The 12,144-nt window shown below is 36.0% G+C and overlaps 1 protein-coding gene and 1 long non-coding RNA gene across 2 annotated transcripts in view; both read right to left on the bottom strand.

Annotated features, from left to right (window-relative positions):
- Nucleotides 1-5,523, bottom strand: part of agps (alkylglycerone phosphate synthase) — a 55,085-nt gene extending 49,562 nt beyond the window's left edge. The window contains exon 1 of the mRNA XM_006636488.3: nucleotides 5,301-5,523. Within this exon, the coding sequence (XP_006636551.1) occupies nucleotides 5,301-5,473 (173 nt within the window). The 5' untranslated portion in view covers nucleotides 5,474-5,523. The remainder of the gene's footprint in view (nucleotides 1-5,300) is intronic.
- Nucleotides 5,524-8,048: 2,525 nt separating this feature from the next.
- Nucleotides 8,049-11,653, bottom strand: LOC107078788 (uncharacterized). The gene is made up of 3 exons (XR_001479758.2): nucleotides 11,443-11,653; nucleotides 11,288-11,323; nucleotides 8,049-10,408 (listed from the first exon to the last, which is right to left on the bottom strand). It is a non-coding gene; the product is annotated as an uncharacterized lncRNA (long non-coding RNA).
- Nucleotides 11,654-12,144: the final 491 nt, after the last annotated feature.

Here is a 12,144-nt window from a genome sequence, read left to right as displayed (position 1 = left end):
TTAGAGAGACCCTGAATAATAACCTAACAGGATTTGCTCATGAAAAAAATCATTTGCCAACACCATTATTTCATTAATTGTAGATGCATTTTAGGCCCTGCAAAGAGCTAAATTATGCTATCACTGGTTTTTGTGATTAAAAAAACCAGTGGGGGTTCAAACTTTGTGATAGTACAAGCAGGAGACAGAGCATGGGTTGTAAGATAAGGATCTAATTTTTGATAATATTTGTTTTACATGATCGAACAATAAGAAATAAACAGATCATTTTGTTTTTCAAATAAGGAAAATTAGGGCTCACAGACCAGGAAAAAGGCCATTCTGTAGTTATATATTTAGTTGGTAGGTTTGGTAGTTAATACTACCTTGATCTTAAGATCTCATCCAACATAGCTGGGTAGCTCGTTCCATACTCCCACAGTGATTTAGGTAACAAAGTGCTTCTGGTTCTCAGTTTTAACCGAGTCAGTTGGTGAATTAAGCATCACAGATGCATCCAAAAGCACATAATATTCACCTTCACTCTTTAACAGAGCAACAAGGTTCTATTACAGGAACACCACCAAAGCAAATGTACTGTAGGTAGGCACTGGGCACGCCCGAGTGCAAGAGGAAGACACAGCCCTCATTGACAACAGCGCTAGTTCACAGGAAGCAAACAAGCCACAAGGCTCACAGGATATCTTAACGCAAACTCACCCAACTCCAGTGATACTTCACCACATGTGCATAAATGGCTAATGTCCTCTCAAAACAGGTAGTAAACTACAATTGGTCTTAAAATACATGCAAACAACAGGTTCAGGAAAATGAAGGCCCGGTTTGTTTCTATTTCCAAGTAAACCTAGATAAATGCAACGTGATCTTTAACTTAAAGATCAAATTGCATTTATCTAGGTTTATTTGCTTAATTACAGATGAATAGCGATTGCTTTAAATTCAACAATGATTAATTTACTTTTTGAAAAAGCTGCTTGTATCACCAGATCCCAAAAGTTGGCTGACATGAACTATGAAACTTTTTTTATTTGTAGGCACTAATCAGCTTAAAGGTGTTTGCAGTCACAAAAGTCAAACTGCAAAAAACTGCAAGGACACAGGTCTCAATCTGTTGATTCTGCTGAAAACAAACTTGAGAGAAACCCGGCATCAGAATTAGGTGCTTTTTGAAGGGGTTCAAAGACTACATTTCGGAGAAATGTTCAAGACCTTCATTGCCACAATTATCTTTACACTGAAAAAAGAAGCTCGTTTTGTGTTAATCTTAAAAATGTGTCCACTAAATGTAAATTTTAAACCAACAATAAAAAATCCTGCAACAGCCTTTCTGAAAGTCTTTGGTAATATAAAAATAACATATAGCTCAATTTAAAGCTTCAAGGGCTTATTCTGTATAAAGATTACAACATCTTTCTGAAGAAAGATTCACAAGGGTAGTACTACAGTACTGTAGTTTTCCAAACTTCCAGTTCTGATAGATTTTCAATAAAATATATTATGTTCCCCAGCCTACAGGAAGGAAGAGTAAAATGATTTGGGGTAGTCTTTTTTAAAAAGCTGGGAAATATTTTGATTTATCCCAAACACTGGCTTTCACACATGTTTTTTAGACAAATCATCATTAAATACTTTATCTTATAATTTACAAGGAATATTAACATAACTAGGGCAGAAGAGCATGCCTACGCTCAAATGTAAACTGACAAAAAACAAAGGAAGATATATAGCACTTTAATTTTAACAGTGCAAAGAACCATCCAATGTCAGAAAAACCATTTGATCTAAGCATTCATATGAAAATGTTTTTCAGGTTCTTTTATTCAAAAAAGAACATTTTAAAACACAGTGTTAACATACATATTTCATTCACATTCAATTCCACATTTTTGAAACCCTAAAATTAAAACTATTAACCATTCTCCCTGGTTTATTGAGTATCCATCTTGTGATGTGGTCACTGATTAAGCCGATATACACAAGCACATTCTCTTCTCATTGCTGTCTCTCTCTGCCTTTTCACACTTACTGCATTTTGCCACTTGGAATGTTTCATCATTTAAAACGCCCTTATAAAATCACATGTTCTGTAGCATGTCCCTTTAATTCATACAGTGTGAGAAACGGGAGTTTAGAGAGTCCAACACAGTACACAAGGTCTGTAATTTGCATAACAGTTTTCTTGACACGCCTGTTAAAATTACAAATATGCAACTATACTCAGCTAAAGCAAATTTCACACAAAGGTAACCAGTGGCATCTAGGAAGGACATGTTTATCAATTCTAGAGACAACATGAATGCTGCTGGTATAAAATAGTCACATCAGATGGAGCTAACACATATGCATCCAACTATATCCTAAAGTCCCTTGTGTACAAGGAACTTCACAATAGTACTCACTGTGGAGAAGAGCATGCATAAATACAGTGGAATCCAGTGGGACAGAAGATATCCTCGCTCATACTGCCACAAAACTGCAACTTCAGTGGGTAGGCAAAAGGCCCTCATTCAGAAGTCAGAGAAATAGGATCAAACACACGCAATCACAGAATATTTATTAGAGCACTACTATACTCTACAAAGAGATTAGGAAAGTCACTGGCACAATATATCATCTGAATAAAGGACCTCAAGCAGAGACGAACCCTACACAAACACAAACTCGGTGTCCACAATATACAAGAATGGCCCAGGACAGCATAAACCAGAGAGACATCAGAGACTGTGGACGGTGAGAACAGTACGTAGTGATAATCCTGCTACATAGCCTCAGGACTTCGAAAAACAAATGCTGAACAAAAATTCCCATCCCAAAGAAGAAAGAACAGAAAAACCGGCTTCTGAAAATGCCATAGACTGAGAGGAAGTCTAGAAACTGAATTTGAGGTCTTTTGTTTTATATACTGTGTACATATTACCAAACAGTTCTGTAAATGTTATGTAAACATAAAGCATGCAAGTGTTCTTTATAAATAATATTTATACCTAGTTGCACTGTTCACAGCACTAGTGTTTTCTTTTGGCAAACCTGGTGTACACAAGCTTGTCTTGCCAATAAAGCTATTTCAATGAAGCTGTATGAATCCATTTACTACTACAATTATCCCCCCAGAAAATATAGATTATCAGTATCAGCAGTAGAAGTACCAGCTTAAACAAGAACTTTTTTGTTCATACAGCACAACACCTTTGGATCACAGAAAACACAATGTACAAAAATAACTTGTGTGGAATGTCAAGGCTACAAGAAATGCATACAGCATTTTAGTTGTTGTAAGTTTAAGCCTTTTGAAGTCATAACATAAAATTGTTTAGAAACTCACGGTTGTTTCATTACCCCAAACCCTAAGATTCTGATGAAGGATTTACCTTTCTTTAATTTCAAAACTATGTGGCCTGACCATTAATTTCAATGTTGTAGCACAGTGAAGAATTTTAAAGATTTAAGCCTACAGTATGTCACTAAAGTAAAAACAAATAACATGCAGCTAGCCATGTTTATCTTGATGAATACAGTATTTATAGGCTCTTGCTTCTGTTTTGTCAATACAGCAGGGCATTTCCAGACAACGTTCTCAAAACGTTTAGGCTTTCTCTATTTCAAACAAGCAATACCAAAACGAAACAAGGCCCTTTCATTCTGGTCAAAATGCAGCACTTGTAGTTAATAACAGTACTGTTGACATTCTTGTCATTTTAAAAGCTTATGTACTCTGGTTATCCAGTATTAAAAAACAACAGATTTTCAGTACATTTAATCACAGTGTTTGTTAATTCTGCAAAAAAGGCAGGCAGGAAATCTTGATACGGTTTTATATCACCTGTGTAACGAATATACCCCTGCGTATAGCGCCGGAGACCCAGGTTCGCGCCCAGGTAGTGAGGGGCGAACTGGCAGGACAGGAGCGACAAGGGAAGAAACCCCAAGAACCTTACACCTGCAAATAACTTGGTTTCACAGAACATACTAATTAATGTTACTGATACAAAGGAATAAAATACTATGAGTTATACTGTATGGTGAATATTATAATTACAAGGCACGTTACACTGGTAGCTTAAAGTCTGATCAGCATTAGACTCGGTCGGAGATTTTACATCAAGCACCAGAACTAAAGGGGTTTATAATACAGTATTGAACGCAAATATTTTCAGTACCATACATTTTCATAACACTATTCAAATATCTAACACTAGATGTCACTCTGATTCTAAATATCCCTTCAATATGAAAAGATTCAACGATCAGACCACCGGGCGTTTTGACCTATCAGCTTTCAGCTTTTAAACATTATATTTACCCGCATAACTCAAATTATTAACTAGAATTGCAAAACTGCTGCCAATCAAACTGATGTTGCAAGGAAAACCACATCTTATATTTAAACCCAAAAGTACGTTTTCCCAACATCACTATAATTCTTAGGTATTGAAGCAACTTGCCTTAAATTACACCTAACATTACAGTTGGGTGAGTAATACTGGACTTATATCATTTCTCTGTTGTATAACCAGCAGTGATACACGGAAATCTTTCTAATTCCAAAATGAATATTTTATAACCACAAACTGTGAATCAAAGCATTTAGTTGTATAGCTACCGTAATACAATCGTTCTTTTTTGCGATTCTAAATTTTAAAGCAATACCACAACTCGAGTTTTAATAGTTAACAGTTTATATTTACGTCACTATCTCTATCTAGGCAGAAATGTAATTCTGACAAATTACACTGTGTGCAATTACACACACCATATTCGTAAAAAAAGAGGGAAATTGGACTGTTTTTTTAATTACACCATTAAGGATCGTGTTCTCAACACCTAATTCCTTGCAGAGTAATTAATAAATGAGCGACTATCATAATTAACCCACAAAACTTTTTGGGCGCGTCCTTTGTTTGAAATGCAATTATTAACCAGCGCGGAATAGTCCACATAGGAGCAACAAAACCGTAAGAGGACGTGCATATTAAACCATTTCTCACAGGCCTGAGTATAGCAATCTGGCATCACTGCACCCGTTCTTGTTTGAAAATGAAAGACCACATTGTCCAGAAACCATTCAGACTTAATATTCTATTTACATAATCTGCGAAGTTCATTGCCACGCCAAAGCAACATAGTTTTCGACTTTTTAGTTACGTAGAGTCGGCGATTTAAATATTGATCGCAGTCTTGTTCAGTCTTACACACAAGTTGGGGAACTCTTTTAATATCCAGCTGTCACTAAACCACAACTACCGTAACCGAACAGTAGTAGCATGCCATCGGTTTTCCTTTCCTCTCAAATCCCCACCCACCTCCGTTTCGGTATCTTCCTGTTTTTCTCGGGCTTTGTGTCGGCAGCTTCTCCTTTACAGTCATTTGCCAAGACATGGGCCGGATCCCTGTTTGCTTGTTTTTGTAAATGGCCAGCAATGATTCTCAACCTTTGCTGTGCAATCTGCTGCCGTTCGGAGCTGTTAGACGCCATGCTGCTTCCGTGTTGTGCAGGGGAAAGGCTGGGCTGGCTGTCAAAGGTCAGCGGTGATGATTAGGATGTGAGGTATAGAGCTCACCCCCAGCATGCACTGCTCGAACGAGGTGTGTACTTGCAACTTCAGAAAGCAGATCGGAGTTCTCACCTGTCAGCTCCCTTATAGTAGTCTTGTTTGCGGAGTAAGGGTGTAACAACGTACAGTACAAATACAATGGAGGGGGGTTTGAACGAGCTTTTAAAAAACAAAACTTTCCTGATCTCATTTTCAAATAAAGATTTAAAACCTTGACGTCATGAGTTTGGCTTAATAAGAAGAACGAATTTGCCATGTATTGATGCACTCAGAGACCTGTATTAAAACACATTTACTGTCCTATATTTTCAATTATTTTATCGTTATTTTGAATAGGTACACCAATTACATATACTAACGTGCATTGGGAAATTTACAGGAAAATACTGTTAATGTAACAGGAAAACATCGTACTCTAAATCATAAATTTGCTTAAATTGTAATTTAACCTGTAGTATAGTACAGGCTACATCTTTTTTTATGAAATCCCCTAATTAAAAGGGTTGTCCTGTATATATCCACCACTTTTCAAATTTTGCTCATTTTCGTTTTGCATTCTGTTTTGATCTGCTGATTGTTACTGCTCTTCTAATGTTGACATAAAGATTTCAGACGAAAAAGACTTTATGTGAATTCTGAAGTTAAAGTAAATGTAGAATGGGTGGCACTGTGGCACAGTGGTTAGCATTGATGCCTCAGGGTGCTGTAACCCTGGGTCAAATTCTGGATCTGAGGTGCTATCTGTGTGGAGTTTCTATGTTCTCCCAGTGTTCTGGTGGGTTTACTCCCGCAGTTCAAAAAACATAATAGTAGGTTAATTGGCTTCTGGGAAAATCGGCCCTGGAGTGAGTTTGTCTGTGTGCCCTGTGAAGGACTGGTGTTCCATCCACTGTGTATTCTCTCGTGCACCTGTTGCTTGATGGGATAAGCTCCAGGTCCCCCATAACCTTGTATTGAATAAAGTGGTTAGTTAATGCATGAAACAGGCTCTTGGTGTCACATTCTTTACTGATCTTCAGAATACTATGTGTGGTGACACTTCTTCAATAAAGCTTCCAGAAATCTTTTTTCTGCTTTTGTTGGATTAGAGGGTGGCAAAACGTACTCTTAAGGTGCATAAAAATCTAATCCACATAATAGATGACAAATAAGTGAAATAACTGAACAAAAGATGAAGACTATTTTAAAAGAAATGAAACCTGAAATTACATTGAATATCTATATTTATAACACTTACATAATAAGTAAATATGAGTCTCCACTTTTTGGTGTATTACCTATACAAAAGGTTACAGTACATGGACATTTCAAGCTGCAGACTTGTTTAGACAAAGGAATGTTACTGACAGATGGTAAAATCTAATGTAACATTTACTATTGCAATGGGCAATACCAAAGAAATGTTCAAAGAAATAAGATGGTGTACTGAGAGATGTAACATATGATTGATCAGAATAACTGGATGCTTTATGGAATGCTTGCCACATTTAATAAGCAAAAATACCTAATCCTTTACCATGCATCACCTCTTTGTGTGCAGAGAATCAATTAATATATATCAATTGTAATCCTGTCCTGAAAAATGAATTCTTTCTTGTTCAAATTAGGGAAAAGTAAAATCACTTGTTTTGACAAAGTGATGTAATTCTACTTATATTTTGGCTTCCTTAAGTAAAATGTGCATGCTTTGATTTTCACTTGCAAACATAAAAAACTATTTTCAAGGATTTTATAACTCTTTTCACCACTTTAAAAGAAGGACTTTTAACAGACTATTGAGACTAGAACCGTCAGACTAGAACCATTTTCTTTTTATATAGGAAAATTAAATTATCCTAACTGTAAAGTCGTTTCACACCCACAATGCATTTGGTTAAAAACAATAAATGATTTCTGAAATATCCCACATTTAGGTTGAATATACTGTGGTTAAATGACAAAAAAACAATTCTCTCCTTTATTACATAGTCTCACTGTAGTGGAAACTGACAGTTTTTCAGACTAATTATATGTAAAAGCTACCCTGTGATAAACTGGCAGTTTTGCTTTAAAATCATGCCTAACAAAATCCCATGTATTGTCAACCACATAGCATGTTATTTTAGTCAAAACCAACCTGACAACAACTGTATATGTCTTATGTCTTAGCTATTTCTTAATTACTACTCAATGTTAAATTAAAACGTATTCCATCCTTATGGAACAATCTGTGATGTGGCAGCTGCAGTTAATATTATTGTTGTGTGGCAGTTCATATACAAAGTGACTGTAAATTGTACTAAGTTAATAATACTGTATATAAAAAATAAGTGTAAATTCAATGTAATAAACACCCAGAGAAGACAGTGTACTGTACTTTACTTTGAATCTTCTATCCAAGATTTATACAGGATAATAAAGTACTATGGTTCCAATGTGTGTACAGATACCCATTAAATAATGGTGTGATAGTGATGATCTTTAGATCAAAAGTGAAAGACACCTTGGTTTGTGAAAGCAAACAAATTTGTTGGAAGATTTATTAGTTAATGGCAGAAATCTTGCAAAGCTTTAATTCATTATTGTTACAAAAAATATTACATTTCTTTTAGAACTGACCTTCGGCACATGAATTGGATTACATGACAAGAGAATTAAAAACAAAAACACACTTACACAGTCATTTAAAGGATTATAAATAACCAATGACTTTTCACCTTCAGTCTTCCACCATTATTATCAGATTAAAAGTTTACAATGTGTTTGCAACAGAATACAAGAAAGTGAAGAGAATTAACGTGTTTAAGATGCTGTCTCATACAAGACAGAATTAAAAAGTTGTTCAGAGTTTGTTCAGCAAGACATCCAGCTTTGTTTTTTTTTCAGTTACGCTGGAAAAACAAGAGAACTTTACAATTAATTGCTCCATTGTTTTCATACTGCACAAGACCTCTTAAATCCAGCACTCTAGTGCAGAAATAATGAATTACAAATGTTCCGGGAAATGATCTCTTCACATTTTACTGCTCTGGAAATATAATAAAACACATTTTGATAAACAACCATTAGTTCTGACTGATATGTGTAAATTGTAATATGTAATTAAAGTTTCAAAACAAGCTGAGTAATAATGGTGGGGTCCAAAGCAGATTTCATCATATACTAATAATATATTTTATTTTAGATTTAGATTGTAAAAAGCTTTACAATACCTAAACCCAATTTATGACCGTTGCAAACAATTTAGCCATTTTATTTTCCAGAAACTAGTGAGAAAACTAGCCTCCCTGATCTCCCTAGCAATAAATGTCCTGAAAGCAGCAGTGTAACAACTAACCTAAATAATCGCACTTGTATCTGGAATGGTAATATATACTGCATCTGAGTATGGAAGTGAGAAACAGCATAAAGTGGGAAGATGCTTAATCATGCAAACATTTGTGAACACTTTACAGGGTCGTGTGATGTTATAGTTTAGGCTATCATATGAACAGGGGCAACTATCAATACCTGAAGAAGCCAAAGAGCATAAAAGTGTTTCTAAGTAACAAAATTACTAAACCAGACACCAGGAATACTCTACAGATAGTAAAAAATTGATTCACAAAGAAGAGAGATTTCACTGCCCTCCTTCACCACCAATGTGTACCACCCATCTGAATGATGTGGAGGCAGCCAAAGTGCTCATAGTACACTCACCACACATCAGCCATCAGTGGATAGGAGAACAGAGTAATAAAGCCAATTCATAAATCGGATTAGGAGGACATGACTGGTAAAGTCCAGGGGGACACTTGACCAGGAACACCCTAACTCTTTCTGAGAAATGCCCTGAAATTTTAAAAGAAAACTGAGTGTCAGGACCTCAGTTTTACTTCTCCTCCAAAGGACGGCAGCTTTTTTACAGTATAGTGTCCCCGTCCCTATATGGGGCATTTGAACCCACACAAACTGCAGGGTGAGTGCTCTACTCGAGACACATTCACTTAAAGATTGTGTCGACCTTTCTTCACCCTAATTTCAAGAAGAAACCTTGGTTTTTCTATGATTATGACTATAATCTGCATTTTATTTACAGTGAAAATAATTAGAAATGTATATTTGAAAGACCACAGGCTAAGAACAGACTAGCCTGGTTTGTTCAGTATCCCAGTTCAGTTATGGTCTCTCCAAACATGAGACTAGCATACGTGTGAGGATCCCAGGGTCTTTCGCATCATATGTTTAGTCGCTTGCCAACTTCAGAATTCTACTTTGCCATTAAATATCTTAGTTATTTATTGACAACTGCTGCATTTACTTGTATTTATGTTGCAAAGCCCATTAATTAGAAATCCCTCAGAAGTAAGAATGTGTGAATGTGGTTATTTTTCTTCATTTGGCTTTATGTTTACTCTTCTTGTGAATTTTGACATTGATCGAATACTTTTTACTCTTTCATCTGTCACCCTCTATTCATCATATTATACTGATATGAAATTGATGAGGGTTTTTATCTGCATGAAGATTTTCTAACAATACAAGCCAGCAATAACTGGAACATAAACACACAAGTCTGTGCTTTTATTGTGACATATATTCTCAATATAAAGTTTTTTCAATCGACTGAAGTTCAAATTATCTAAAAGTGAAGAACCCTGATGAAAAATGCAGTGTACTGTAGGATGAAAAAAATAATACATTTTGCATCATTACCACAACCTCCAAAGGTACTATTTCCTCAAAGCCAGAGCATTAACTCCCAAAACAAAGTTCTGTAATGCACTGACTGCAAACAATTAGAGTCTAAGTGTATTACAGAACTTTACTTGGAAAGCCACTGTGCGGCCACGTTTTCTTCCAGGTTAATGGTTTTCAGAAGTCCCCCAGTGCAGCACCTTTAAAGCAATGACAGAAAAATAAAAGGCATCAGAAAAGGTTATAATCTCTGGTTAGCACTTACTAAAGCCCCAAATTTACTGGAAACCGATAGAATAAATTAGCGGTTGCAATTAGTACGTATATTTATACCAGGCATTTGAAAATTGATTGATAAGTACTAAATGTAGGCCTAATTGGAAGGTAGAGGAGAATTATAGATATAGACTCCATTGCAATAAAGACTAAATAAATTAAAAAGTAATCTGGAGCTGGAAAATGGGCTCAGGTTACTAGTTAAAAAGACACAGTCACTTAAAGACCTTCTGTTGTTCCATCACATATTTTAACACATTCAGAGCCTGGAAAAAGTCTCAATGTGTTCAATGAAATTATTAGTTTTTATTATTACAGCACACACGCAGACACTGCACGTATAAAATAGCTTTTACTCAAAATACACTGCTCAAAAAACGTTCAGAACAATAAAATGAAAGTCTATTCAGATCCTTTAAAGACTTTTTGTCCATGGACTTAAGTCAATAGAACAGTCTTGTTCCACCTTGTCTGTCTTCAAGGTTGTGAAGTTAACAATTGTGAGAGCCGATATGTAGAAGAGCTGACGTGTCTAAACTTTCCAAATATAGAGTCGGGTACTCAAGACAAATCCAAAATCCACATTTTCAGTTGTATCCACAGCTTCCAGAACAAGTGCATTTTGTTCTGAACTTTTCTTTCAAGCCGTCTGTCACATACGGTATAACGCAAACTGCACTGCTGTGAAAATTACAATTACTTTAAAAGATCAATAAAAGTGTCTAATAGATTTATGCTTCTTTGCAAAATATGTGATCACTTTTAAGGCAGATTTGTCGTGCACATTTTGGAATATTACTTACTGTGTTAGAAGTTGAAGGAATGCCAGTGTCCATCACCTTCGTATTAAAATAAATGAAAAAAGAAAAAACCGTAAAGTCCGTACCCAATAAATGAAATACAGTACCATGTAACTGCTTACTTTTAGGAACACTTAACATAAAGGAAGTATACATACCTGGCTGAAGTAAGTGAACACTATGGGCGCCAGCTGTAGTCAAACACGCAGTGAAGGAGAACATACATGCAAATACCTGATCTAGTAACAGTCGAATGCTGACAAACAAAAGAGGCGGTATACAATTTATCTGTGGATATTGGAAATGTCGGCCTTCGTAAGTCTTAACATGAACTGTTACACAGCCTTTACAACGGTATACCTCCGAGTCTGCCTGCTCTGTGCAGAAGTCTGCAGCTGGAAGAATGTCGACGTGGAGCTGCCAATCGTGAACGCGTCCTCATGAACGCGCTTTGCAAAAGCACTTTTTTAAAGTGTGATTGCAGACACAGGGCTGCACTGTAAGCTAAGGTAGAGGCGAAGTGAGTTTCTTAACAGGTACGTGTAAAAATGCGGGGTAAAAGCCTCTATCATTAGGGAGAAATCTTTCAAACCGTGACTAATTGCAGCATGTCAATACGTTTTACTTGCACACTGCTGACAGAATTTCTAGATCTGTTTCCTCAAACTATGACTGTACTCGTTGGCTTTCAACAATTTTTTCATTGAGTACTATTGCAGTTTTTTATTGTAAGTTTATAACTATGCTAAATATTTTTGAGCTACTGAGTCTGAATTTAAAACTTAAATGGTAAATAATGCATGACTGTTTACGGTATGTACTGTAATCCAGCACCCCAGACCTACAGTCTAATCATAATA

The sequence above is a fragment of the Lepisosteus oculatus genome, chromosome 12, assembly GCF_040954835.1.
Source record: "Lepisosteus oculatus isolate fLepOcu1 chromosome 12, fLepOcu1.hap2, whole genome shotgun sequence".
NCBI classification, from domain to species: Eukaryota; Metazoa; Chordata; class Actinopteri; order Semionotiformes; family Lepisosteidae; genus Lepisosteus; species Lepisosteus oculatus.
The sequence above is the reverse complement of the archived record's forward strand: the minus strand, read 5'-3'. Positions and strand labels throughout refer to the sequence as shown.